Source organism: Pantherophis guttatus, chromosome 2 (assembly GCF_059756535.1).
Source record: "Pantherophis guttatus breed Tessera chromosome 2, ASM5975653v1, whole genome shotgun sequence".
Classification (NCBI taxonomy): Eukaryota; Metazoa; Chordata; class Lepidosauria; order Squamata; family Colubridae; genus Pantherophis; species Pantherophis guttatus.
Window position 1 is genome coordinate 119,723,083 of NC_142064.1, and position 27,571 is coordinate 119,750,653.

Sequence of the window (27,571 nt, forward strand, 5' to 3'; positions counted from 1 at the left end):
CATCTCTTGTTAGTTGTATCTTTCCGCCTCGGCCCTGAGGGACTTTTTTATTTGGCTTTATTTTGGTTTTAAAGCTTCCAGCGTAAATCAGCGGTCTTTGATGAGGCTTAGAAGTTGCAGTCTTTGTATCGGAAAGATTACCCTAGGCCGGTGTGGTGACGTTTCCAAGAGGTTCCTTTGAACCTTTGGAGGCTGGCGGAGGGAGACGTTTTGTTGTTGATGGGCAGCGGCTGTGGAGGATATTGAGAAAGTCCAAAATGGCGGCGGCTGCCAGATCGAGAGGACCCGGCAGGCCTTGAATTTAGGGAGGGGAGAGACCAAGAGGGACTCCGGGCCCGGAAAAGTGCCGGGAGATCCCAGCGAGGAAGAGGGGCGAAGCTGAGCAACCGAGCACCGGGGAGAAAAGCTCCGGCTGAGCGGCCTAGTTCCCCCGCCCGTTAGGCCTGGTGCTCGAGCGAGGAGGAGGAGGAGGAGGAGGGGCCGGGCATGGCCCCCTGAGGGGCCTCCCAGAGAGCAAAGGAGCCGGTGGAGGGTATGGAGTCCAGAGCGGAGCAGCTGGAGCAGAGCGAAGGGCCAGACCAAGGGGCCTGGGGGGAGAAGGGGCCCCTCGGGGACCAGGGCGACTGGGTGTCCCGTGGGGAGAAGGGGGAGAGGGGAAGCCGGGGCTTGAGGGGGGAACGTGGCCTTTCAGGGGAGAGGGGAGAACATGGGGACTGGGGAGAGCGCGGCTCCAGGATGGAGAAGAGCGAACGGACTGTAAAGGGTGAGCGGGCTCCCCGGAGTGACAAGGCCGAACAGGGCGATGGGGCTGCCCGGGCTGATCGAATCCTCCGACCGCCTCGAGCGTCAGAGCAGGCGGAGCGCGGCTTGTGGAGCGCAGAGCCAGGCGAGTGGATGGAACGTGGCCCGTCCTGGGCTGGAGATCCCGACCCCCTCTTGCCTCCCGAGGACTTTTTGCCGCCACCCGAGTGTCCTGTCTTTGAGCCCAGCTGGGCCGAATTCAGCGATCCGCTGGGCTACATCGCCAAGATCCGACCCATCGCAGAAAAAAGTGGGATCTGCAAGATTCGCCCTCCCGCCGTAAGTACCGGCAAAGGCTGTTGGGTTTTAGGAGAAACTGTCAGCTGGGCAAGCAGAAGCAGGATTTGGGGGTTAGTGTAAGTGATTCACAGGTACTGGTGATGTTTGTTTGTCTTTTTAAAAAGAGAGATGTCTCTTCTGGTGACCATAATGAATTGGATGGAAGGAAATGTATTGGAGAGCTTGTGTGCCAGGATGAGAGTTGCAGACTTGAACCAGTGTGTCTTTAGATGGGAAAGAGTTCTTGCGAGCATTTGTTACTGGAGACAGTCACGTTATTGAGTGAGTTGACTGATACAAATGCAGTGTTTCTGAGGAAGAATAAGACTATTGTGATGCCTTAAAAGAAATAACTGAACACAGGCCTGGTTCAACCGACAAAATAGAGTGGGTGGTAGAAGTTACATAGCAGGCCCTGCTGACTAGAAATGGTGGTAGTTCAGTACATTTGAAGGGCACCAAGTTGGGAAAGACTGTTTTATGGAATTGATGAGGGTTGAATCATTTAGGTGCCTCCCATGATGTAGTAGGACAAGTTGAACGTAGGTATTGAAAGCAGTTGATGTGATGCAAAAATATAATGTGCGATATAGTCAACACTCAGATATAGATTTGAATACATTATGGGAAAAATAGGGTAAAGCGTATACTACAGGGACTGGGTTTCTTTGGAATAGTTGGCATATAAGAGCTTTGTATTTTGAACAGTCAAGTTCTACAGTTTTGTGCATGTAAATTGCTGTCTCTGTGATAATGGTGGTGCCTGTGTTGACATGTAACTGTTACCATTTTGAACAGCTTGCTCTTTCACCAGGCTGGAAAACTTGTATGTGTCCTATTTCTGCTATTTTCCTCTACATCCTACAGCTAGGCCTCAGCTGCAGGCAAAAAGAAGAAAAGAAATCCCCCTATTCTAATTAAGTATAGCAGGAAATAGGTTTTCCAAGTCTTTTCCTGCTGTATTTCTTAAGTCCATTTAATAATATTTTTGATTATTTCATAATAAGAGGTCATCTAGTATGACTGCCAGTTGCAGAACCTTTGTCTAAGAAGGAACGCAAGACTAGGAAATATTTGAGGAACTTGGTTTTCTTTTGTACAATTACAGTGCAGAAGATGCTGAAGCAGATCTCTTGCTCTCTGGTCCCAATTAAAAAAACACTTCTGCCAATCTTTTTAATCCTCTTTGAGAAGTCATTGTGATATTTTTAATTGGGGCAGCAAAATATTAGCATCTGCTTACCCAATGCAAATGGAGTGTTTAAATGAATCTTGCTTTTTTCTGTAGGCTGTAAATTATAGTTCAGGTTAGTCTGCAGCCTTCAAATCAAAAGTTTCTGTCACAATTCAGTTGGAGGAGAACCTGTCTTGCTGGTGTGAGTCTTAAGTATTATCATGCTAAAATATTGTCCTGTTAGCAATATTTCATTTTTCCCTTCTCTTGAAAGTTCTAGGATGACTGTTTACCACTTCCTAACTTACTATATTTTGATTTGGATGGTGAATTTATTTCAGTATGTCTAATAAAAGGAAATACAATTCTGTCATATTTGTGCTTTTGACATAAAATTTAGCACCATGTGAAAATGCTCTTAAATGAGAAGCCAAGGCTTTTCCAACTTAATCACCCACTTTAGTACAAACTAATAAATATTTCACTAAAAATACAAGAAAGAATATACATTCATGAAATTCACCAGGCCTAACTGTGATTCCAATTTCTAGAAATCAAAATTTTGCATAGTCAATTTGACTCCCTTCTGGTAAAGTTTATTTTAAGACTATGTGGTCTTTCTCACACTTAGACAAATAACCTTAGCTTCAGTGGCCTTTCTCTGTCTTGCTGTCTCCAACAGTTCTTGATGATAGTTACTCCATCTTTGAAGTGATTCCTTTGTACCAGAACAGTAGATTTTGAATGTGTAATGCCTTGGGATATAATATTTTAGATTGTTTAAAGGGACATCAAAGTTATCCTTTCCCTTTTCTCAGGCTTCCTATACGTAAACAGTAAAGATGAACGCTTTGCAGTGCTTAGTGTGCTCCTGTTTTATTAGGAGGTGTTCACTATGTTTCCTTCAAATGTCAGTTTTACCTACTTAAGTCTCTGTCTCTCTTCAGCACTGAATATCACATACAGTAGGTTGCTTCACTGCAAAATTAAAGGCTTTCATTGTCTCAGGTTTGTCCTGTGGTAGTTTGTGTAATCCATTCTTGCATTTATATTCTGTTAGCTGTGAAATTAAATTCTGATTCTGTAGAGCTGTTTTCAGACTGAGGGTAGATTTTTGGTTTAATTCTTATAGTGTATATGTATTAGAAAAAGTGTTGGATCTCTTATTAGCTGGTAAATAGACTTCGAAATGTATGATGCTGGGATTATAATTATGTTGCCTTTCTGTTTCTTCCTCAGGACTGGCAACCTCCCTTTGCTGTGGAAGTTGACAACTTCCGGTTTACTCCACGGATACAGAGGCTCAATGAACTAGAGGTGAGTCCTTTGCAGAAGACATAATAGAATTGTAATGTAGTGCCATTCACATTTCTTTACATTTAACAGGATAATTAAAATAAACAATTTTACAAGAAAAAATGCCAAGAGCTACCAATAAATAATAAATGTAAAAATTTAGTGGTATATAATTAAAAAAACAAAATGCATTAGTTTTAAACAACTGTTGTCCAGTGGTTGTGTTGGACTACCATTGAAAGAATTGACTTCAAAAATTATGTCAGGTTGCCTGTTTATACAAGCATAAATAAATGGTTTTGTGATTTATTTCAAAGTAGTACTTAGGATTGAAATGAGGGTCCTTGGCGCTCTCTGAGCTTGGTTGTTTTCTTGCAGACATTTCATTACGTAAACTAGGTAATATCTTCTGTTCTAGACACTCATCTAGCATTGATAATGTTACCTAGTTTAGGTAATGAAACGTCTGCAAGAAAATAGCACCAGAGAGCACCAAGTTGTGTTTAATTATCCAGGTTTTTATATTTTTGACAGGATTTTTTGCAAAATGAACCTTTTGACTTGCATTTATATGAAATGAGTGTGTGTATCTTAGTACTCTTAAATAAATTTGCATCCCCATGAATAACTGTTTTCTGTTAAAATGATGAAACTCAGCATCTTTTTAGAATGAATGTATTCCTATGTTTTTAATTAATTTCCTACCTTTTTTCAAGGCAGTATACCCTGTAATCCTTTTCTCCAATTTTATCCTCACAATATTATCTTTTTAAGGTATTTAGACCAGGGATCCCCAACCCCCAGGCTACGACCCACTTCCAGGCCGTGGCCGCAACCAGGCTGCAGACCAGTACACATGTGAGTGCACAGCTTGACTCAAGTGAGCAGCAGGTCGGCACATGTGTATGTGTGCACAGCTCAACTTGCAGTTGAGCTGCGTGTGTATCTGCATGCCGACTTGGCACGGCCCAGTTCCCCTCTTCCCGCTCCGCCCCCCCACTAGGTCCCTGGGATAAATAATGTGTAGCTGTATAAAGCAGCTGTTACAGGAAATCTCCCAGGTCCCAAACCAGTTCGGTGTGCAAATATATACTGTTTACAACTTTATTAAAATTTGGTGTTGCTGGTATGAAGATATATTTGAAAGATGTATGGTTAAATGGGAAGCCATTATATGTTATTGGCTTGAGAAAGGCTAACTTCAGTTTATTCCATTAACAGGCACAGACCAGGGTAAAACTGAACTATTTAGACCAGATCGCAAAGTTCTGGGAGATTCAAGGTTCTGCACTGAAAATTCCCAATGTAGAGAGGCGTATCCTTGATTTGTACAGCTTGAGTAAAGTAAGTTATAATTACATTCTTCCCAAAAAGAATTAGAGAAAGTTACATTTTTGTATTCAAGCTAATGGGGTTAATTACTGACACTGGCAGATTCAATGAAAATTCATCTGTGACACTGATGGATCTTAATAAGTTGTTGGTCTTAGTTTGGAATTGGGGATAAGGAAAATCAAGTACCTGATTTAAAAAAAGTATATGTTCATGTAATTGTACCTGATAATTTGTAGTTTTTCAATATTCCTGTATTTTTAGATTGTGATGGAGGAGGGTGGATATGAAGCCATTTGCAAGGATCGCCGATGGGCACGGGTGGCCCAGCGACTTTCTTATCCATCAGGAAAGAATATTGGTTCCCTCCTTCGTTCCCACTATGAGCGTATTATCTACCCATATGAAATGTACCAGTCTGGTGCTAACCTGGTGGTGAGTATCGGGACCCAGAGTATAGAGTTCTCCTGTAACTTAATTTCATATTACATTTCCTCCACAGACTACAAGAAAACCCCTCTTTCTAAATAGACTTCCCTTGGACATTGTTTCCTACCCTGGGAAGAAAATAGCTTGCTAAGGAAGATGGCAGAGGCTCATGCTTAGCCAGGAAAATCATATCTAAACTTGTCATGCTTTTGTTCTGCCACGGGATAGTTTGGTTAGGCCCTTGCTTTTTAATCCAGTGATGAGCAACAGGAGAAGCTTTACTCAGTCTTAATGCTATTCCTTTCTCCCAGCAGTGCAATACTCACCCGTTTGATAATGAAGAGAAAGACAAAGAGTATAAGCCTCATAGCATCCCATTGCGCCAGTCAGTGCAACCTTCCAAGTTCAACAGCTATGGGCGGCGGGCCAAGCGACTGCAGCAGGAGGTGAGTGTCTCACACACCTTCAACCCTAATTACAATTTTGTTTTCGGTTGGACCAGTTCATAATTCTGAGGGCAATTGTACACACCCCGTGCTCTGACTCAACGGAAAGCATTATTTTTTCTCAGGTTTGGGATAGAACCATTTAAATGTCAAAGAAGTCTCATCCTACTAGAATGTTAAAACTAAAACTGTGATTTTAAATGCAACAGGATAGTTTTTTAAAAATATATAAGGTATAATAATTTTAAATATATTTCATGTAGTTTGTCCCATGTAGTTTAGTATGATCCGCCGGCTCCCTGAAATTATCTGAAGAGATTTGCATAGTATTCATCTTTTCTGTCATGGTGACCTGGGGTTTAAGCTCAAATGGTGTAGTTCTCCAGCTATTTTTAAAATTAAGTTTTACTCTGTATTACAATTAAAAAGATAAAAACTCATGTGAACTAAAAAGAAAAGAATAAAAAGAAAAAATAGAAAGTGGAGGAAGAAAAAAAAAGAAAAATAGAAAAAATAAATATTAAAGAGATAAATAAATAAATGACTACCCTCTTCGTGACAACAAGTATAAACAATTTTGGTAACTTATCACCTCTTAAATATAACAATGGTCTCTTCCATATCTTTCATCTGTAAGCAAATATTTAAAACCATATCTATTTTAACCTTAATCAGATATCCAATTTTATATTATTTCCTGTTACTGTTAACAATCTTGACCCTCAGTTCCCTTCAACAGTGTCCTAGAATTTGATTTCTTCTAATTTTTGCTTTATCCCTTCTCACAAAAATTTTCAGAACTTTAACAAAACTTTCTTTTTAAGTTCAACATAAAAAAGTCATCCAGATTGCTTTCTTGATTAGTTAAGACATCAGTCAGCTTCGTTTGTATATCCAGTGTAGCATTTCCTTCTACATTATTACTTTAGCGCATCATTTTAAAATCTACTTTCAAATTAGTCTCAGTCCTATCCAGTAAAACGTGTTTCTCTTCCATAACATCTTTTAAACAAAGTGTCTATAGAGGCAGACATTCTTAAAATTAACTTCTGGATCCCTTGTTCACAAATATCTTCCATTACATCTAGTGTTACTTTATTTTGCTCCATTCCGTATTAATAAGTCAAATTTAAGTGTTCTTTTCCTTTAATTGTAATCTTTAGTTCTCTTATGTTTCCTCTAGCATCCAACCTTCAAAATCGTATCTTATCATATTTTTTAAAATATTCAAAACAACAGCAAGTATGTGAACTTAGTGTCCTTTCAAAGACACCAACCCTGAGTTGAGCAAGATGGCTATTCCCATATCTTCTAAACCCATCAGAGCCTACTGTCATGCAGTCCCCTTGGAAGGAGTAACTATCTGGAGTGCTTGTGGGCAATCCAAAATCCTCTCTTTCAGTTTGCCATTTCTTCCCTGGAAGTCCACCTCTCCAAACCTATAACGTGCTCACTATTGAATGGAAGGACTAACCTCTTCATTGTTTTGTTAAAAAGGCATTTAAAACCAGCATCTTTCAATAGGTTTTTAATTGTTGAAGAATTAATACACACACATTGTTTCTGGTTTTAACGTGTGTTTTGTTTGTTTGATTTTCTTAATTACAAAGAGACTTCAGCAAGTGATATAAACATTGAATAAAATATAAATAATTCCATATTAAATGTTAATCAAAACAAGATTTTGTTACGTGGCACCTGGCATTTCACTTCACTTTCAGGATCAAGTTGATCTTCACAATCTTAAGTAACACCATGGTGGATAAAAGCCTGGAATGTATAAAGTTTTTTTTTTTTTTTTGCATAATGGATGCTGTTTCCCCTTTCTTACTTGTATTTATAGTTTAACAATTTAGTTGTAAGCCTTTTTGATTAGTTGCTATGTGTTAAGTGTTTGAAGAATGTAAGAGCTTATGGCTGTATCTGTATTTGTTTTTAAAGGAAAAAAGCATGACTATCAATTTTGCATCTGTTTAAGGAAACATTGAATCTTTTAATTATATGGGTAAAAGTCTTTTGATAAAATTCAAGGCTGTAGACAAAGGCCTTCAAAGGTCAGATAAAGATACAGTCCTGCATTTTGTTTAAATTATTCCAAACAATTAGTAAGTGGTTTTCCAAGGTTGAGTAGAATGTCAAGTCTCTTACTAGGAATGTGCAGCTGGAGCTTAGTCTCCATGTGTATTTCCAGTAAAAGACTGAATGAGGGAGACAGAATTCTTCTTTCTAAATTAGAAAAAAACAAGTATGTATTTCATATGGGCATTCTCACCATAAAATCTGAAACTTATCTGTAACCCCTAATTCCATCATTCCATACCCCAAGTCATGAAAGTGAATTAGAATCCCAATCTTTTCTACAAAAGCTTTTACTGAAAATCTTACCAAACTCTATATTAAGTATCTGATTAATTTATGTTAAAGGGAGCAAAGGCAATATGCAGTTATTTTTAAAGTTTTTCTTTGTTCCCAAATTCCCTCATGCTTCTGTTCTTCCTCTCTAAAATAGGAAATAAAATGTCATTGTGCTTTCTCTCCTTATCTTTAAAATGTTGTTTCCTAAACCCCATGCATTCTGTAGTTATTGTAACATTTCCATTTGTTAACTCCCTTGTTGTAAAACACCATAATCCTTATACTTTTTATAATAATAATAATAATAATTCATGACATTTATATGCCACTCGATCCTTAGCAACTCTAGGCACTTAAGGGGAAATGGTATCCAGCTTCTTCACTATGATCCAATAATGATTTCCCCTTTTATTTCTCTTGATGCCCTTTCTACTACTCCTAGAGCCTTGTTGATCCCCACACCCCACACATTTTGTCGCCCTCTTGCAGGAATCCGACTCATACCCTGAACCTGCGAGTTCCCCAGCTCTGTTACCCGAGCAAGCACATCAAGCATGGGTACTGTTCCTGTTCTGTCCACCTCTGCTGCCTCTCTTTCACTCCACTTATTTGTCCTGCTTCGTGGCTAGAAGTCCTCAGACTCCGTCCAGCAGGAGATGTGTCTTAAATGTCTCAATGTGCACTGTTTTATTTCAGTGTGCAATGCATTCTAGGACGGTCTCACCTTGTTGGTGTATCCAGCCAGAGGCTTGCTCCGAAACAAGATGACATTTCTGTCATAGGTGTTCAATCACGACCTCAGCAATGTCTATCATTAACCAATTGTCTTTCTGAAATTAGTTCTCCTTTCTCTGGGACTCAATTTATTCTTTGTTTCTTTTCCTCCCTCTGCTGCTGCTGCTTTCTGAGAATCTTTGAAACATGATTTTAAAATTCATGTCTTCATATTGTCATTCTGTCCTAACTATCTTTCTTGCAGCCAGAGCCAACAGAGGAAGACATTGAGAAGAACCCAGAATTGAAGAAGCTGCAGATTTATGGTGCTGGTCCTAAAATGCTGGGACTGGGGCTTGTAGCCAAGGACAAGAACATGCGCAAGAAAGGTGAGAATGGAGGGCTAGCCACACAATTAGGGAGCCCAAGGAGAAGTTTGTTCTGTTAGTTCTAAGTTTATGTCTTCTTAATATAGACAAGGAGATGCCTGAGTGCCCCCCAACAGTGATAGTAAAAGAGGAAGCGCCTGTTTCAGAGGTGAAGCTGGAACCCACTTCACCCCGAGGCTATGCAAAAATGAAAGAAGAGTTGAGGCACAGTCCAGAACCTTGCACCAAAATGACCATGCGCCTCCGTCGCAATCACAACACTCAGTTTGTAAGTTCTCACTTCAGTTAAGTTCTGCTCTCTTATTTTTGGTAAAAATTGTTTCCACCCCCACCCCTCCATCATTATCAGTAATATAGACTGGCCAATGAAAATTATTAGCTGGTAATTGTGAGCTCTGTGATAACATCCATAGCTTCTGCCTCCTTAAAAAATGCATAAAAGGAAATAATAATTCTGCTGAATTTTTGCTTGTCCTTCTTTGAACTTGTCATTGCCTGGAAAAAGAAATCACGGGGTATATTTAAAACCCCTGTAGAGAGTCATTAGGAGTCAACACTTGAAGGCACCTCACAAAAATATTGAACAAAACAAGAGGTATTTGCTTTTGTGTGTAAAACAGTATTTCTTATACTTCCTACTCTTTTAGATTGAATCTTACGTTTGTCGGATATGTACCCGGGGAGATGAGGATGACAAGCTGTTGTTATGTGATGGCTGTGATGACAACTATCACATCTTCTGCCTCTTGCCTCCTTTACCTGAGATTCCTAAAGGTGTCTGGAGATGTCCCAAATGTGTCATGGCGGTAAGGAAGCTTTATTTACCCTTGACAAGCACAGAGGAACATTCTTGCCTCACCAGAACATCTGGGTTTGAACTTGATCAGCTATTGAGAGATCCGAGAATTAGATTTGAGCTATTGATCACACAATTCTTCAAAAGCATAACATGGACTCCATTTATTGTAGTATGGGTGGGAAAAAATAATTCCTTACTTGTGATTCCTCTCTCATGTTTTCCTTGCTTTTTCCTTTCCCAGGAGTGTAAGCGGCCCCCAGAGGCTTTTGGCTTTGAGCAGGCCACTCGGGAATACACACTACAGAGCTTTGGGGAGATGGCAGATTCTTTCAAAGCCGACTACTTCAACATGCCGGTCCATGTGAGTTCTGCTTCTTTCGCTGTGAGCACAGACAAATAGTACCAACCATAGTTTTATTTATTGTGTTAATAACCCATCTTTCCTCCAGAGACTCTCAGGGTATTTACGTACAACAATCTCTTAATTTTATCAGCAGTAAGCCATGTGAGGTGGGTGGGCTGACCGAAAGTGATAAATCAGTTCTGGTTAAGCGTGGACTGGAATCTGGATCTTTTTTGTTCTTAACCTCCACCGTACATCCCATTCTTGGCAATTTCATCATACGTGTTTCTAGTATCCTATAACTGAGGATATAGAGTGCATAGTCCTAACTGCCTCTCCTACTTCCTTCCCCAGATGGTGCCAACAGAGCTTGTAGAAAAGGAGTTCTGGCGCTTGGTGAATAGCATTGAGGAAGATGTGACGGTGGAATATGGGGCTGACATTCATTCCAAAGAATTTGGAAGTGGTTTCCCCATCAATGATGGAAAAAGGCAACTCTCTCCAGAGGAAGAAGTATGTTCCCTTTGAAGGCAGAGGTCTCCCTTTCCCTATGTTTGGAGCTTCTTGTTCTGCCCCTCAAGGCTGACCGATTGTGGTTGTCCCTATCTGCTTTCTTATCCTTATCCTTTGCCTTGCCTTGCCTTGCCAGGAGTATGCAGCCAGTGGCTGGAACCTCAATGTGATGCCAGTGCTGAAGCAGTCGGTGCTATGCCACATCAATGCTGATATTTCAGGCATGAAGGTACCATGGCTCTACGTGGGCATGGTGTTCTCTGCTTTCTGCTGGCACATCGAGGATCACTGGAGTTACTCTATTAACTACCTCCATTGGTGAGACTTCAGGAGGGAGGGAAACAATCTGCCATCTAGAGCAGTTTTTTGATAGTGAAGTACCGATAGTCCTCGACTTACAACAGTTCGTTTAGTGACCCAAGTTACAACAGCACTGGAAAAAGTGACTTATGATAAATTTTCATACTTAACGACCGTTGTCGCATCCCCATGGTCACGTGATCAAAATTCAAATTCTTGGCAACTGGCTCATATGGTTGCCATGTCCCGGGGTCATGTGATCCCCTTTAGCGACCATCTGACAAGTAAAGTCAATGGGGAAGCCAGATTCATTTAACAGTCACGTTACTAAATAACTGTAGTGATTCACTTAACTGTTAACAGAAGAAAAGTCATAAAATGGGGCAAAGCTCATTTAACAACTGTCTTGCTTAACAACAGAAATGTTGGGCTCAATTGTGGTTGTAAGTCGAGGACTACCTGTTGTGATAATGGTTTCCACAAATGGAAATAGCATACCAGTTCTTATTAAAATAGTTACACTTCAAAACTACAATTATTTTTTATTTGTGCAAGAGAAGAATTGAAATAGAAGACTAATGAAAGAAAGTTTGTTTTTAATGACATTTTGTATAGCATTACATGTCTGGACCTTTTAAAGTATGTGGCTCTTCAGCATCACATCTATATTCCTTAATGACCCTTATTGCATTCCTGTCATTTGGTGGCAAGCCCTCGAGACCTTTAAGGCTCTGAATTGCAAAAAATTGCTCCCTTCTGATTAAAGGGGACTGTATTTGAACTCTCCATTAAAACCAAGTGTTCAGAAAGAATCATCCCATTATCTTCCTATGACAGTGTTTCAGTTTTCTCTCCCTTTGTTGGACAGTATTCTCAACAAGCTTATTTTTTTAGGGGTGAACCTAAGACTTGGTATGGGGTCCCATCCTTTGCAGCTGAACATCTGGAAGATGTTATGAAGAAACTGACCCCAGAGCTTTTTGAGAGCCAGCCAGACCTGTTGCACCAGTTGGTGACACTCATGAACCCTAATACACTCATGGCTCATGGCGTCCCGGTGAGTCATCTTTACATGCTTGGGTGTACCTTTTCCTTCTCTAGGTATACTCCCTGCTTTCATGGTTTCTCTTCTCTTCGGTAGGTTGTCCGGACCAATCAGTGTGCTGGAGAGTTTGTAATTACCTTTCCTAGAGCTTATCACAGTGGCTTCAATCAGGGCTACAACTTTGCCGAAGCAGTTAACTTTTGCACTGCTGACTGGGTAAGTTTATAACCAGCAGGAATTTCTCGTGTTTGCTTGCATAATTCTTTAAAAGGCTGTGTTAAAAGTAACACAGAAGAGGAGTCAGGAACGGAGAATCAGGTTTGCAGTTCATAGTTCTCAGCTGTAAAAGTTGTGCATGGGACCAGAATTCTTCATATACTTCTAGATTTCTTTTTCCCCCTCTGCCTCATGTTCAGCTGCCAGCTGGTCGCCAGTGCATTGAGCACTATCGGCGCCTTCGCCGTTACTGTGTCTTCTCTCATGAGGAGCTTATCTGCAAAATGGCTGCTTGCCCTGAAAAGTTGGACTTGAACTTGGCTGCTGCTGTACACAAGGAGATGTTTATCTTGGTCCAGGAGGAGCGTAAATTGCGAAAGGCTCTCCTTGACAAGGTGGGTTGACATGGCAAGTGAATACTGTCCGAAGCCAGGATTAGTTGGGAATGATCAAGCCGCTCATCAATTTTCTCTGCTGCCCCAGGGAATCACTGAAGCAGAGCGAGAGGCGTTTGAGTTGCTTCCAGATGATGAGCGCCAATGTGACAAATGCAAGACAACCTGTTTTCTGTCAGCGCTGGCTTGCAATGATTGTCCAAATTGTCTTGTCTGCCTTTACCACATCAATGACCTCTGCAAGTGCCCGAGTAGCAGGCAGTACCTCAGGTGAGTAGAAACGGGCTATTCCACCAATGAGTCATCTTAAGTTAAAATATAGTCCCTTATTGAGTTAGATTTATATGGCTGCCATTCACAAAATGGTACTTAGGGTGGCTTACAATTTGTAGGAACATAAAAAAGGAACTAGAAAATACAATACAGTACCATAAGCATAGAACGGAAAGGAGTACAATTTGAATAACAAAACAACAGAATTAACTGAGATCAACCAGCATATATCTCATGTAGGATCTCTCTAGAGAAGCTCATCCTGGGTTCTGGGTAGAGTTCATCTGAACCACGGGGGGAACATTTTACAGGATAGGCACTGCAACAGAGAACATCTACCTGCTTAGTTCTGTCAGGAGATACTGCTTCATAGAAGGGATCTGAACCTGCTGGATCTCATGGGCCAAGCAAAGATAACTGGATCCCACAAATAACCCAATCCTATGCAATGAAGGCTTCATCGGAGATAACCCATACCCTGAATTATGCTCAGCTTATGATAGCAAGACAATGCAGCTTACAACCTTACGATGTACTAAGGCAGTGGCCCTCAACCTTTTGGGCACCAGGGACTGGTTCCGTGGAGATAAGTTTTTACACTGACCAGAGGAGCTGTGATTTCGTATGCTGCCTGCATCCCACAGATGGGGCTTTGCTTGTTTGCACGGCCCAATTTCTGGCATGCCGCAGCCTGTTGCCAGTCCATGGACTGGGGGCTTGGGTACCCCTGTACTAAGGTGTGCCATTCCTATTTACACAGCTGCACTTTCGACCATTTGCAGATTCCAGGTTAGTTTAGTTAGTTAGTTTATTATATTTATATACTGCCCTTCTCCCGAAGGACTCAGGGCGGTGAACAGCATGGTAAAAAACAACATACAGCAAAATTTAAAAACTTAATTATTTATTTTTATTTTATTTTAAATTTATATACCGCCCTTCTCCCTGAGGACTCAGGGTGGTGTACAGCCAGAATTAAAAAACATGAAATACAAATATTAAAAACAATTAAAATATATATAAATTTGACCCAAAATTAAAAATACAAACCAATTAAAACATTTAAAATTTCTTCTTAAGCCAGCCCGGCTTGCTGGAAAAAGTGGGTTTTAAGGGCACGGCTAAGGTCTTGGATTCTCCTTATCTCTGGGGGCAACTGATTCCAGAGGGTAGGTGCCCCCACAGAGAAGGCCCTCCCCCTGGGGGTCACCAGCCTGCATTGATTGGCTGATGGCACCCTGAGGAGGCCCTCTCTGTGGGAGCACACAGGACGATGGGAGGTCATTGGTAGCAGCAGGCGGTCTCGAAGATAGCTAGGCCCGATGCCATGGAGCACTTTAAAGGTGATAACCAGCACCTTGAAGCGCACCCGGAAGACCACTGGGAGCCAGTGCAGCTCGCGCAGGAGCGGTGTTACATGGGAGCGCCATGCTGCTCCCATCACTACCCGCGCTGCTGCATTCTGGACCAGTTGGAGCCTCCGGTGCTCTTCAAGGGGAGCCCCATGTAGAGAGCGTTGCAGTAGTCAAGGCGAGAGGTGACGAGGGCATGAGTGACTGTGCACAGGGAATCCTGATCAAGAAAGGGCCGCAACTGGCGGATCAGGCGAACCTGACAAAAGGTCCCCCTGGTTACAGCTGTCAGATGTTCCTCCAAGGACAGCTGCCTATCCAGGAGGACTCCCAGATTGCGAGCCCCTTCTGTGGGGGCCAAAGACTCTCCCCCAATAGTCAGTGATGGAGTCAACTGACTATATCGGGATGCCGGGAGCCACAGCCACTCAGTCTTGGAAGGGTTGAGCTTGAGCCTGTTCCTCCCCATCCAGATCCGCACAGCCTCCAGGCACTGGGACATCACTTCAAGGGCATCATTGGGGTGGCCTGGGGTGGAGATGTACAGCTGGGTGTCATCAGCATACTGGTGGTATCTCACCCCAAAGCCACGGATGATCTCACCCAGCGGCTTTACATAAATGTTGAACAGAAAGGGCGAGAGGACCGATCCCTGCGGCACTCCACAGATAAGAGGCCTCGAGGTCGACCTCTGCCCCCCTGCCAACACAAACTGCGACCGGTCGGAGAGAAAGGAGGAGAACCACCGCAACACGGTGCCTCCCACCCCCAACTCTTCCAGCCGGTGCAGCATGATACCATGGTCGATGGTATCAAAAGCCGTTGAGAGATCTAACAGGACCAGAACAGAGGAGCAACCCCTGTCCCGAGCCCTCCAGAGATCATCAACCAACGCAACCAATGCCGTTTCCGTGCTGTGCCCAGACCTGAAACCCGACTGGAACGGATCTAGATAAGATGTTTCCTCCAGGAATTGTGGGAACTGTCGCGCGACCACACTCTCAACAACCTTCGCCATAAAGCGAAGGTTGGAGACAGGACGATAGTTGGCCAATATTGCCGGATCCAGGGACGGCTTCTTGAGGAGAGGCCTCACTACCGCCTCTTTCAAGGCAGCGGGAAAGTGGCCCTCACTCAGCGAAGCGTTGATAACACCCTGGAGCCAGCCTCGTGTAACCTCCCGGGAAGCCAGTACCAACCAGGAGGGACACGGGCCCAGTAAACATGTGGCCGCAAAATCCTGTCCACATCATCGGGAGTCACAGCGTCAAACTCCTCCCAGATAACATTTTCAAGACTATTCCTCGTCACTCTGCCCTGATCTACCCAGTCAGAGTCCAAATCCCGCCGGATCTGAGCGGTTTTGTCATACAGGTATTGTCCAAACTCCTCCGCCCTGCCTTCCAAGGGATCCTCCCGCACTCCCGGATGGAGCAGGGAGCGGGTCACCCTAAACAGGGCGGCCGGACGATTCCCTGATGACGCAATAGAGGCGGAAAAGTAATTAAACTTTGCCGTCTTTATCGCCACTAGGTAGGTCTTAATATGCGACCTTACCAGTGTTCGATCAGACTCAGCGAGACTGGCCCTCCAACCGCTCTCCTGGCGTCTTTTCCGGTGCTTCATTTCCCTCAGCTCCTCGGTGAACCAAGGAGCCGGGTCAGAGGCCACAAAGGCACGACTCGGTCCAAGGCCCCACCAGCCGCCCGATCCCAGGCGGCTACCAGGTCCTCAGCTGAGTCATGTGCTAGAACCTCAGGAAATGGCCCAAGCTCCATCTGGAACCTCTCAGGATCCATCAGGCGCCTGGGGCGGATCCATCTAATTGGATCCGCCTCCCTGCGGCGGGGGGCAGCGGTTCGAAGATCCAGGCGAAGGAGTGAGTGGTCTGTCCATGACAAGGGTTCCATATCTATATCCCCAATAACAAGACCACTCAACCACTGGCCAGAGACAAAAATCAGGTCCAGAGTGTGACCTCCCCTGTGAGTAGGGCCATGAACTAACGGTCAGGTCCATGGCCGTCATGGAAGCCATGAACTCCCGAGCCACCTCAGACGTTTCACCAGTGGATGGCAAGTTGAAATCACCCATGACTAAAAGCCTGGGTGTATTTACTGCCACCGTGGCTATCACGTCGAGTAGCTCAGGTAGGGCTGTTGACACGCGGCAGGGAGCCAGGTATGTAAGCAACAAGCCCATCTGAACCCCATGACCCCACCTCACAAGGAATTAAAATAATTCAAACATTGGCCGAATTTAAAACACCCAACTAAAATCATTTTAAAACCCCTATCAAAACCCAATTTAAAATCCTTTATCACGTCAGACCAGCTTGCTGGAATAATAGGGTCTTTAGAGCACGACGAAAGGCGCGGAGGTCGGGGATCCTTTGTATGTCTGGGGGCAGTTCATTCCATAGGGCCGGGGCCCCCACAGAGAAGGCTCTCCCCCTAGGGGTCACCAGCCTACATTGTTTGGCCAACGGCACCCTGAGGAGGCCCTCGACATATGACCCCAAGTGAGCCCAAAATTTCTATTGCTAAGTGAGACAGTTGTTGCGAGTTTTGCCCTAATTTACGACTCTTCTTGCCATAGTTGTTAAGTGAATCATTGCAGTTGTTAAGTTAGAAACACAGTTAAGTGAATCTGGCTTTGACTTTTTTTTTTTTTTTTAATTTGATTTATATGCCGCCCTTCTCCGAGGACTCAGGGCGGCTTACAATGTGCTCAGCAATAGCCTTCATCCTTTTGTATATTTATACAAAGTCAGCTTATTGCCCCCACAGCTGGGTCCTCATTTCACCTACCTTAGAAAGGATGGAAGGCTGAGTCAACCTTGACTTTGGTGGTCAGAAAGTTGCAAAAGGGGATCACATGATCCCAGGACACTGAAACCATCATAAATAGGAATCAATTGCCAAGTGTCTGAAGTTTGATCACATGACCATTGGGATGCTACAATGGTCATGTACCTTTTTCAGTGCAGTTATAACTTTGGTCACTAAATGAACTACATTTACCATTTTTCTGCTCTGAATGTCCTTCCTCATTCAGGTATCGGTACACTCTGGATGAACTCCCAGCCATGTTACATAAATTGAAGGTCCGAGCTGAATGCTTTGACACATGGGCCAACAAAGTTCGCATTGCTTTGGAAGTGGAAGATGGACGCAAAAGAAGTAGGTGGTCCACCCATGCACTCCTTGATTTTGGGGTCTTTTAAGAAGTCAATCCCTGAGGTCTTAGTGTATCGCTATCACATTTTTTCAGGCATGTTGTGTGGAGAATTTGAATCCTTATTGGATTATAGGTTTGGGAGATTGGAGTGGAGATGGCAGCATTGAGTCCTAGAAAGAGGCTTCTGGATGAAATGGAACTACTAAGTCTGGAATGGGAGGAATAATGAAGTAACTGAGGGCTAGATGATTGTCATTTATAAAACTCAAAAGCCTCACTTTTTCCGGGAGAGTCGAGAGTAGCTGGACCAATCCAATGGGCCTGGATGCTACAATGTTCTGTGCTTTTTACAGCCTTGGAGGAGTTGCGTGCCCTGGAATCGGAGGCACGTGAGAGGAACTTCCCTGAGAATGAACTTCTTCATCGGCTCAAAACCTGTCTGAGCGAAGCGGAGAAGTGTGTCTCAGAGGCCCTGGGTCTGATAAGTATCCAAGAAACAGAGTGAGTGGAGAGAGTCGGTTTTAAGTAGAATTGTATTGATAAGACAAGATGCCTTTCCCTCCTTTTAAATCATCCCATGAAGCCTTTTACCCCCTTTTTAGACTTAGCTTTTTTGCTTTTGTTTTCTGGTAGATAATTATACTTTTCAGGAAGTGTTTTCTCATATGTAATGGTGTTCTCTTTATCTGTTTGGTATTTTCATGTCAAGCTGTTTTTGAGATTTATTTTCTGGAATTATAATGAGACATCTTCCACTTTTTTCCTCCTTACTTACAGAGAGTCATCAGTCCATATGACAGTAGAGGAATTACGTGCCTTCCTAGAGCAAATGACAAACTTGCCCTGTGTCATGCACCAGATAAAGGAGGTCCAGGTGAGCAACAGAGAGTTATGGTATGATTATTGATGATCACAATAAAGGGAAGAATTAGTACTGTGTCTGGGTGGCACACTGGTTGCACAAGTGGGTTGGCTGTGATTGCCATGTGTCATTTTCTAGGACGTGTTGGAGAAGGTGGAAGCTTTCCAGCTGGAAGTTCAAGAGGCCCTACAAGATCTTTCAGGCAATTCACCGGAGCTGCACAAACTACTGGCGCAAGGAACACGATTAGGGGTTGAGGTGCCAGAGATGGAGCTGCTAGAGAGGCAGGTGCAGCAGGCAGTCTGGCTGGAGGAGGTCAAGCAGACTCTACGTTCACCCCAGGATAAGGTTACGCTATCTGTCATGAGAGCACTCATCACCTCTGGCTGTGGAGTTGCCCCTAGTCCTGCTGTGGATAAGGCGATGGCTGAGTTGCAGGAGTTGCTCACTATTGCTCAGCGTTGGGAGGAAAAAGCGCAAATGTGCCTAGAGGCTAGGTAAGCTTAAGTCGTGGAGAGTCTCTAGCTCCTAGAGGAGGGTTCATACCAATTTAGCCAGGCATCGCTTTGTAGAGACGCCCCGTGACAATTTATTTGACAATCCTGCCCATCCCTGATTACTTGCAGGCAGAAGCATTCGCCAGCTACGCTGGAGGCCATCATCAAGGAGGCAGAGAACATCCCAGTGCACTTACCCAATATCCTGTCGCTCAAGGAGGCACTGTCTAAAGCACAGGCTTGGATTGCTGATGTGGAGGAGATCCAGGTGGGCTGTAGCCCTGGGCCGGGGGCAGTGGAACGTGAGCTTGCTGCTTCAACTCTAGAGTACTCTAGTCTATGTTGTGTCCTCTTCACAGAATGGAGACCATTATCCCTGTCTGGATGACCTGGAGGGCCTTGTGGCTGTGGGTAGAGATTTGCCAGTGCACTTGGAGGAATTGCATCACTTGGAAGTACAAGTGGTTACTGCTCATTCCTGGCGGGAAAAGGCCTCCAAGACCTTTCTCAAAAAGAACTCCTGTTACACGTTGCTTGAGGTTAGGGGGTGCTTTTGGAACTGCTAACGATGGGGATTTAAAGCCTCACCTCAGAGGCAAAAAGCTTCATTCTTCAATGTCTCTGTCAGGTGCTGTGCCCGTGTGCTGATGCTGACTCTGATAGCGTCAAACGCACTAAATGGCAGCGGGAGAAGGAGCCAGGCCTCTACAATTCTGACACAGAGAGACTGGGCCTCTCAGCACAGGACCTCAGGGACCCCGGCTCTGTTGTGAGTAGCTGGCTTAGGAAACGCGAGGGTGTTGCTGTGACTAACACAATGCAGGATTTTTTAATTCTTGGTTGTGCTATTCTAGTTTAGCCGGATTAGTCATCTTGAGACGAAATGCTTTTAACCTGATAAAACGGTCAAGCTGTAAATACTGGTGTGGGCAGAATTCGGCTAAAAAATTTGCAAGAACTATTTGTAAGGCTTTAAATCAGGGATGTCAAACTCGAGACATGGGGTGCTTAGATCTGGCCTGTGGAGCCGCCCTGGAAACAGCGAAGGATCAGCCCACGGTGCCTCTGCCAATGAAAACTGAGCCCGGGAGGGCTGCGCAGGAGGCCATTGCAGCTGAAAATGGAGCCTGGGAGGACCACTCCGTCTTTGCTGGCAGATGGCTGCAGGACGTCAAACTGGCCATGCCCAGTCCGCGCCCCCCCCCCCCCAAGTCAAACACAACCCTAATGCAGCCCTCAATGAAATAGAGTTTGGCACCCCTGCTTTAAAGGATTGAGGCAAAACTGCACACAGAGCAGAGATTGGTGTTAGGAGAGTCACGCAGATGGAAGAATTGGGAGATGAGGTTACAGATTTCACTGATTGCTAATTGCTTGTTTGTAGTTGTGTATTTTACTTGATGACACGCAGCTCACAATACACCAAACAATATAATATATATATATAATACAAAACAAACCAGAGAAAAAATAGTGTATGCTTTGTTGGGTCAAAAGTGCCCAGAGAATCACAACCATTCATTTTATGCCGGCAGATCTTGGTCTTCAAAGAAGGCGAACAGAAGGAGAAAGCAGGGATCCTACGCCTACGCCAGTCAAATACCCAGAAGCCTGTGCCATCCATCCATAGTCCTTCTGGGATCCAGTACTGTGTGTGTTCCCAGCCTCCCAGCCCTGCTATGTTGCAGTGTGAACTGTGTCAGGACTGGTTCCACACCACTTGTGCAGCTTGGCCTCGCCTGGGCAATCCCAGGCCTTCTCCAGCATGGTGGGAGTGGGAAGCAAAATTCCTGTGTCCTCTATGCCAGAGGTCCCGCCGGCCGCGCCTGGAGACAATCCTGGCTTTACTGGTGGCTCTGCAGAAACTTCCTGTCCGGCTGCCTGAGGGAGAAGCCCTCCAATGCTTGACCGAGCGTGCCATTATGTGGCAGGACCGCGCTCGCCAGCTCCTAGGCTCCTCAGATGTAGTTGCTGCCTTGGGACGTTTAGCTGAGCTACGGCAGCGACTGCTTGGGGACTCGGCCAAGGACGCAGGTGCACTCAAAGAGAGCAGCTGCAACGAACAAACAAGGGTGAGTGGAGGAGATGAGCTTTCTTCCGGCCTGGCTAGTCCTCTCCAAGGGGAAGGGAAGGCAGGTGCCAGGTTTGTCACGCGTGTTTCCTGAGGACAGAATTTGAGGCAGGGCCTTGCAGTGTGAACCCTTCGCAGAAGTTAGCCTGTCTGCTGTGTTTGGATTTTTTGAAAAAATAATGAAAGAACCCGAGAGATTTGAAGCAACTATTCATTTCCTTTTACAAAAGCATTTATTGTAGGGGAAACCGGGTAAGGAGACTTCTCTCACCACTCCTGCATTGTGTTTATAATATAAAACATTGTATCTGTACTTCAAGTCAATTAATTGGTTGAGTTATTTATTTGATGTCTATACAGATAGCCCTCGACTTACAACAGTTCATTTAGTGACCATTACAACAGCACTGAAAAAAGTGCCTTCTGACTGTTTCTCCCACTTACAGCCATTGCAGCATTCCCCCATGATCATGTGACGCTTGACAACTGACTCATATTTATGACGGTTGCAGTGTCCTGGGGTTATGTGATCACCTTTTGCAAACTTCTGACAAGCAAAGTCAGTGGGGAAGCCAGAGTCACTTCACAGCCATGTTACTAACTTAACAGCTGCAGTGATTCACTTAACAAATGTAGCAAGAAAGACCATAAAAAGAGGCAAAACTCAATTGTCTCTATCAATTGTGGTTGTAAATTGAAGACTACTACTAACTGCCCATATCAACAAGTTAGTTGAGCTCATAAAGCCAATAAACATACATGGGCCCTCACAGGCACACAGTCTTGCAATTATTCTGCTCTCACTGTGCTGGCCACATTATTCCCTTCATAATAGAAATTGCCATTGGCAAAATTTCTCAAAATCCAGCACTTCCTGCCTCTCAGACCAATTCTCTCCTCTCGGAGGCAGGTAAGCATCTTGATCTCTGCCCTTTTTTTTTTTAATAAGCTCCTTGCCTGCTAGTTTCTCAGAGCGCTGTTTACTTGGTTCTGCTTTCTTTTAAACGCTCTTTCTTGACTCTTCTCCCTTAGTCTACAGTTCATATTCTTAAACACCAGGACATTTTTCTTGCCTCCTCTCTGATCAATTACTTTGTTAGATTTATATCTCATCTTTTCCGTGTATGCCCAAGACTTGTATAATACTCTTTTTATTTGCTCTCCATCACAGCAATCTTGTGAGGTAGATAGCACTAAGAACGTGCCTGGCATAGTCATACAGGAATTTCTGTGGCTAAAGGTGAACTAGAACCTGAATTTCTCTAGTCTAGCCTGGCACCTTAAGCCTGCACTACCCTGGCTCTCTTTTATCGTAATTTCTTAATCCCCAAACCTTTCTGTAGATTTACAGAGTTTTGTACCCTTAATTCATTTCCCAAGGTTATACAAAGTCTTGTGACTTCTTCAGAGTTTTATGTTTTTTTCTCCTCAGTGGCTGCTCACTGATTTCATTTCTGAAGGAGCCGAATATTTCTTGTTGTCTTAGCAGCTCAACCAATCTGTCTTGGTGATGTTGCTGCCATTAAGTGTAATGCAATAAATGTTTTTGTTATTCTGCATTAACAAAACCATGTTTATCTTGACAAGAGCCATTGTCCCTGCCCCTGCCATTAGCTGAAGAGCCAGGGTAGGTCCTGATGGGCATGATGTGAAAATGTGCATTTGTGGCTCAAAAATCTCTTCCCTCACATTTCTTCCCTCCCTTCCCTCAGATTTCCTTAGAGAACGGAGATGCCACAACTCCAGAGAAGAACAGCTCCTGTGCCTCAGGTACTGGTCTAGTAGGATCCTATATTGTTAAGTCTTTAAGTAACTGGCCAGTTTTCTTTGCTTTCTTGAAAATACTGAGAGTTGAAATATGGACTTGGGTACTGTTCTTCTACCCCACCCCATCACTCTGGGTTGACAGTTGTCTAACAGTTGTTTGTGGGAAGATAATTCCCTGTTCTGTGATTTTTTTAAAAAAATAAGTTGGGCTGTTCCTTTACCCTGGGGTACCTTTGTGCTTCTCTTGCAGACCTGGAGATGCTTTGTTCTTACCTGCCCCAGCTGCAAGGCCCTGTCCTAGAGCTGGCAGATGCCGTCCGTCTACCTTTGGAAGAGCTGCTAATGGAAGGGGATCTTCTCGAAGTGACGCTAGACGAGAGCCAGAGCATTTGGCGCTTGCTACAGGCTGCTTGCGCTCCCCAGCTTCACAAATTCCAGCAGCTACTGGATGTGAGTATTCAGCAAATACTCCGAGCTGTTCTTGTTTGTGTGGGTATCCATGTCTTCTTTGTGAAGGTGTGAAGGCTGCCTCTAATAAAAAGGCTAGTAGAGCATTTTTAGCCACAAAATTTGCCACTTTTGTTAGTATCTCAGGAGCTGAGTCAGATTTTAAGATTCTTGGGAAGTTGGTATCACACAGGAAAGGTAAATACGTGTGCTGCTTTACCACAAAACAGTGGCAATCAACTACAGAAATGAAAATGGTTTTTTTCCCTTCCTGTGTGATGGCTTTATAGTAAGAGACAGAGATACAAGCCAGGAAATCTGAATGCAGATTTTTTACATCACTTACGCGATGCTGAAAACATTTGATTGAAAAGTGTTATTATCTGTATGGAGGACATGGTGAAAATCTGTTGAGATATACAAGATGAAAGGAGATGATTTGTATGCTAACAGCTAATGTGAAACAACTCATTTTTAGGGATATCTTAGGGATCTTTCAAGCAGATCATTTTTCAAAACTTGGGATTTTTAAAGTCCGTCCTGCCCCCACATTTTTCAGTAATTGCAGCAGTTGTTAACTTTTAAATGTCAAAGAAAAACAAAATTGCAGCATTCTAGCCCTTTGCTTTTTCTAACTGTACAGCTAGCCCTCGACTTACAACCATTTGTTTACTGACCATTGAAAGCTACAGTAGCACTGAAAAAAGTGGCTTATGGCTGTTTTTTCCACTTACGACCATTGCAGCATCCCCATGATTGCGTGATCAAATTTACGTGATCAACATTCACGTAATGCAACTAGCATGTATTTAGGACTGTTGGAATGTCCTGGGGTCATGTGATCACCTTTTGCAACCTTCTAACAAGCAGTCAATGGGGAAGCCACATTCACTTAACAACTGTATTACTAATTTAACAGCTGCAGTCATTCACTTAACAACTGTGGTGAGAAAGGTCATAAAATGGGACAAAACTCACTTAACAACTGTCTTGCTTAACAGCAGAATTTTTGGGTTCAATTGTGGTTGTAAGTCAAGGACTACTTTATTCCACATCAAGCATTTTTTCAGTAGCTATGATCTGGGTCTGTATGTTCACAGATTTTTGTTGTGTTCTTATAGAGGGGAATACTAAAGCCTTCAGTAAATGAGGATGGAAAATTGAAAGATGGGAAATGAGCAAAGGTTCTTCTGGTTATAGAAGCTTTCTTTTTTCAGCATTTTGTGATGGGGGGGTTGCATCTTCAATATACTTTTCTTATTCAAGAACTGCAACTATGATGGTCAGAAATATGTAATTACTACAAAAAAAAAAAAAAAAAACCAACCTTCCTGAGTATGTAATTATACCTTTTAGCCACATTATCGTGTTTATAAAATACAACCACATGACGCCACATATATATATAACAAGAGAGGGCCTAGTTTTCAGTCCCTGCATTCTTGTCTTTTTCCAGCTGGAGCAAGCGGAGCGGCGTGTCACCCGTGGGCGAGGCCGAGACTCAGAGCGGCGGCGGAAACGCAAGACAGAGCGTGGTGATTGCCCAGCCCTGCCTAAGGAGGAATTAGAGCCAAAGAAGATCCGGGCGGCAGACCCAGCGTTGTCCCAAGGTGGCACTCCCCCTGCAGCAGGCACAGACTGCAGCCACAATGGAGTCGGAGTAAGTGAAGAAGAAGGACGCCACCAAGTTGTCTAGGGGTGTTTACAGGGCAGGTAGGGCTTTTTGCAATGGGCTGGCTAGTTCCTAACCTGTAATAATTGTCTTCCCTAGCAGTTGTGACGGCTAGAAGATGCCTGGATTTCTCCTTCCTGGACTATACTGCACTGTAAGGGACTCTGGCAGCCCCAGGTCACTCAGTTGGCTTGACTAGCACTCTGCATGGGGAGGCACCCAGCCCTAGAAGTTGTGGCTGCATCTCCCCCCACCCCCAGGACTTGGCGCTGGCCCTGCATCAGACTATTTTTCAGATGATGTAATATTTTATTTTCTTTTTCCTCCTTTTGTATTGTCGATACTGCGGAAAGGGGAGGCATTGCAGGGGTCACCAACAAGCAGGGCCCGCGTTCTCTTTGGCAGAAGCATCTGAGGGCACCACCGCGTTGCTGTAAGGACCGAAGCCTTGCAGAGATCCGGCCCGGGTGGTAGAATGTGCTGGGACAATGCCCAGCTCCTCGCTTCAGGCAGTGAAAGGAGTTGGGACCTCTCCTGAGAGGAGCGTCCTCCTTTTTGTACCAGCATTCCCTGGATACTGCAGGGACAGCACCTCCTGTTGCACAGAGGGGCAGCTCTCCCTAGACACCCCTATCCTCCTCCTGGTACCTGTTGGGTTTTATAGGAATTGTGGTAACCACTTTATTCTCTAGGGTGGTGGAAAAGGCAAGGAATATTTTAGTTCCACTCCAGCCACTACTCCACCCTCATCGTCCCACCCCCAAATCATGGGCCCCATACTGCCTCAGGCTCCGACACTAAAAACCTTTTGTCTTTCTCTTTTTAGTGTTTTCCTTTATTTTCTCCAGCAGAGAAGGGTGGGATGTTGGGGGTAGGGAGGGGTGTGTTATTTTATTGTATTATGATTTTTTTATTATTATTAAACTTTGGAGGTTAACAAATTTACTTGGATCTTGGGATAAAGGCGACCTGGTCAGTTAGAGTTGCTGGTGGCAGTTGTGAGCATGCCCAGTTTCACATAACATATTGTCAGTACTGTAGCTTGTTTTCTAATTTCCTACTATGTAGGAGCATGACCATAGAGTAATGAGAAGCCCTGAGTATGTGTTCCCTTGTTTCAAACCTGAATTTTTGTATCATGGTTCTCAGTGAGGTGTAGTGTGAAATGGCCCTTTCACATTACAAATAGTTGTAGATAATTCTATTTTGTTTCTCCAATTGTTAGATACACATAATTAGAGAATTGCAATTTTTGCAAAAATAATATATTGCCAATGACAAAAAGCTATTAGGAACAAATCTTTCAGACCAGTGAAAAGTAATAAAATTTCCTGAAATATTTCAGGAAAAAAAAAACCACCATCCAGAGAAGTAGTAGGACCAATAGGTGAAGACAAAAAAGTAGAAATATGATAAGGCAAGTGAATAGAACTTGAATTCTGTCAGTTTTCATTCCAGATGAATTTAAGAATCTTTTTGGAGAATGCACCTTTAAAGATACGCTAAGCAGAGGTGATCAGAGGGCTCATGATAATTAAAGGAGAAATTGTTAATATCAACTGGGCTACATATTATTTAACCACGATTTCTTAATTTTAATATAAAAATTTGAGCTAAAATGTATGACTTATAAAAAGTGGCATTTTCTGTATATTTGTAGAAAGCATTATTATACTAAAGGTAGTTGAATACACCTTGGGCAAGCCGAGGAAGAACTAGCATGAATTCTGTGAGAGAAAAATCTTAGAATTCTGTGTCTCAAATGTGAAATTAGTGATCATCGAAAGATCATTGTGTACTTGAAATTTTCAGATGCTTTTCACAAAAATCTCATACCAAAGCTTATGTTGAATGAAGAGGGTATATCTTCCCATGCCTCAATATTTATCTAGGAAAAAATGCAAGTAATGACACCAAAATACTCTGTTAAATTTAAGAAATGAGGCGTAGCAGAAATAAATAGGGAATAGCCAAGTTGACACCTGGGTTTAGATTATGTAATCCCAACCAGCCTGGAAAAGGGCTTCAAAAGAGTTTCCCATCATCACATACTCTGGAATTCATTCCATGAGCTGTAGTGATAACCCCCCTTCTCCCCTCACTCCCTGAGTCCCGTGGCTTTTTAAAAATATTACATTCTTCAGGAATAAAGCTGGTAAGACCTATCAACAGTGCAAAGTAAATGAAATTTAAATGTGTATTACAATTGGGAATTGATGGCGCAGAGTATGGATCAACTGTAGATGAAACTTGGTTTGATCTAATACAGAATCGGTTGGTTCTTGTTCTGGAAGAGCTCATAATCTGCAGCGTTCTTAACCATTTCTGTTAAAATTATCAGAAAGGTGGAGGTAATAGAGAGAATGTGTTTCTGCCATAAAAAGATACTTCCTCCAAAGAAGTTGCAACTGTAATTAATACCAAGATAGCATTTGTAATGGGTTAAAGCCTCCTGCTTTCTTTTGACTGAAAAGCAGTTGATACAGATATAGATTTGGCATATATTAGATTGGCATTTGTATCACCAAGCCCATATATTCTGTATTTCCTTATTCAGTTACAGGCTGGACAAAAACAGGAATGGTGTGAGTACTTCCATTGAAGCAAAGGTTCCGTTTAATACC

The 27,571-nt window shown here is 43.4% G+C and overlaps 1 protein-coding gene across 8 annotated transcripts; it reads left to right on the forward strand.

Moving 5' to 3' along the window:
• The first annotated feature begins 38 nt into the window (after window positions 1-38).
• KDM5C (lysine demethylase 5C) lies at window positions 39-25,888 on the forward strand. Of its 8 annotated transcripts, none has more exons than XM_034434127.3 (28): window positions 208-1,080; window positions 3,494-3,571; window positions 4,772-4,894; window positions 5,147-5,317; window positions 5,623-5,757; window positions 8,602-8,670; window positions 9,092-9,215; window positions 9,302-9,483; window positions 9,863-10,021; window positions 10,256-10,375; window positions 10,712-10,870; window positions 11,007-11,188; window positions 12,065-12,227; window positions 12,312-12,431; window positions 12,632-12,826; window positions 12,915-13,096; window positions 17,509-17,633; window positions 17,985-18,132; window positions 18,409-18,505; window positions 18,632-18,990; window positions 19,120-19,258; window positions 19,350-19,529; window positions 19,619-19,759; window positions 20,526-21,062; window positions 22,774-22,831; window positions 23,079-23,278; window positions 24,732-24,935; window positions 25,047-25,888. In XM_034434127.3, exons 1-28 carry the CDS (start codon window positions 535-537, stop codon window positions 25,053-25,055), a joined length of 4,905 nt encoding a protein of 1,634 aa, XP_034290018.2. In that variant the 5' UTR covers window positions 208-534; the 3' UTR covers window positions 25,056-25,888. The 8 variants fall into 8 exon arrangements, with proteins under 8 accessions (XP_087744762.1, XP_034290018.2, XP_034290019.2 ...); XM_034434128.3 differs by having other exon boundaries at window positions 25,050-25,888; XM_034434129.3 differs by having other exon boundaries at window positions 5,626-5,757.
• Window positions 25,889-27,571: the final 1,683 nt, after the last annotated feature.

Coding starts and splice junctions, on each gene's coding strand:
- KDM5C (XM_034434127.3), top strand. CDS start 535: ATGGAGTCCAGAGCGGAGCAGCTGGAGCAGAGCGAAGGGCCAGACCAA. Junction 5,318..5,622: donor AGTCTGGTGCTAACCTGGTG/GTGAGTATCGGG, acceptor CCTTTCTCCCAG/CAGTGCAATACTCACCCGTT. Junction 17,634..17,984: donor GGAAGATGGACGCAAAAGAA/GTAGGTGGTCCA, acceptor TGCTTTTTACAG/CCTTGGAGGAGTTGCGTGCC.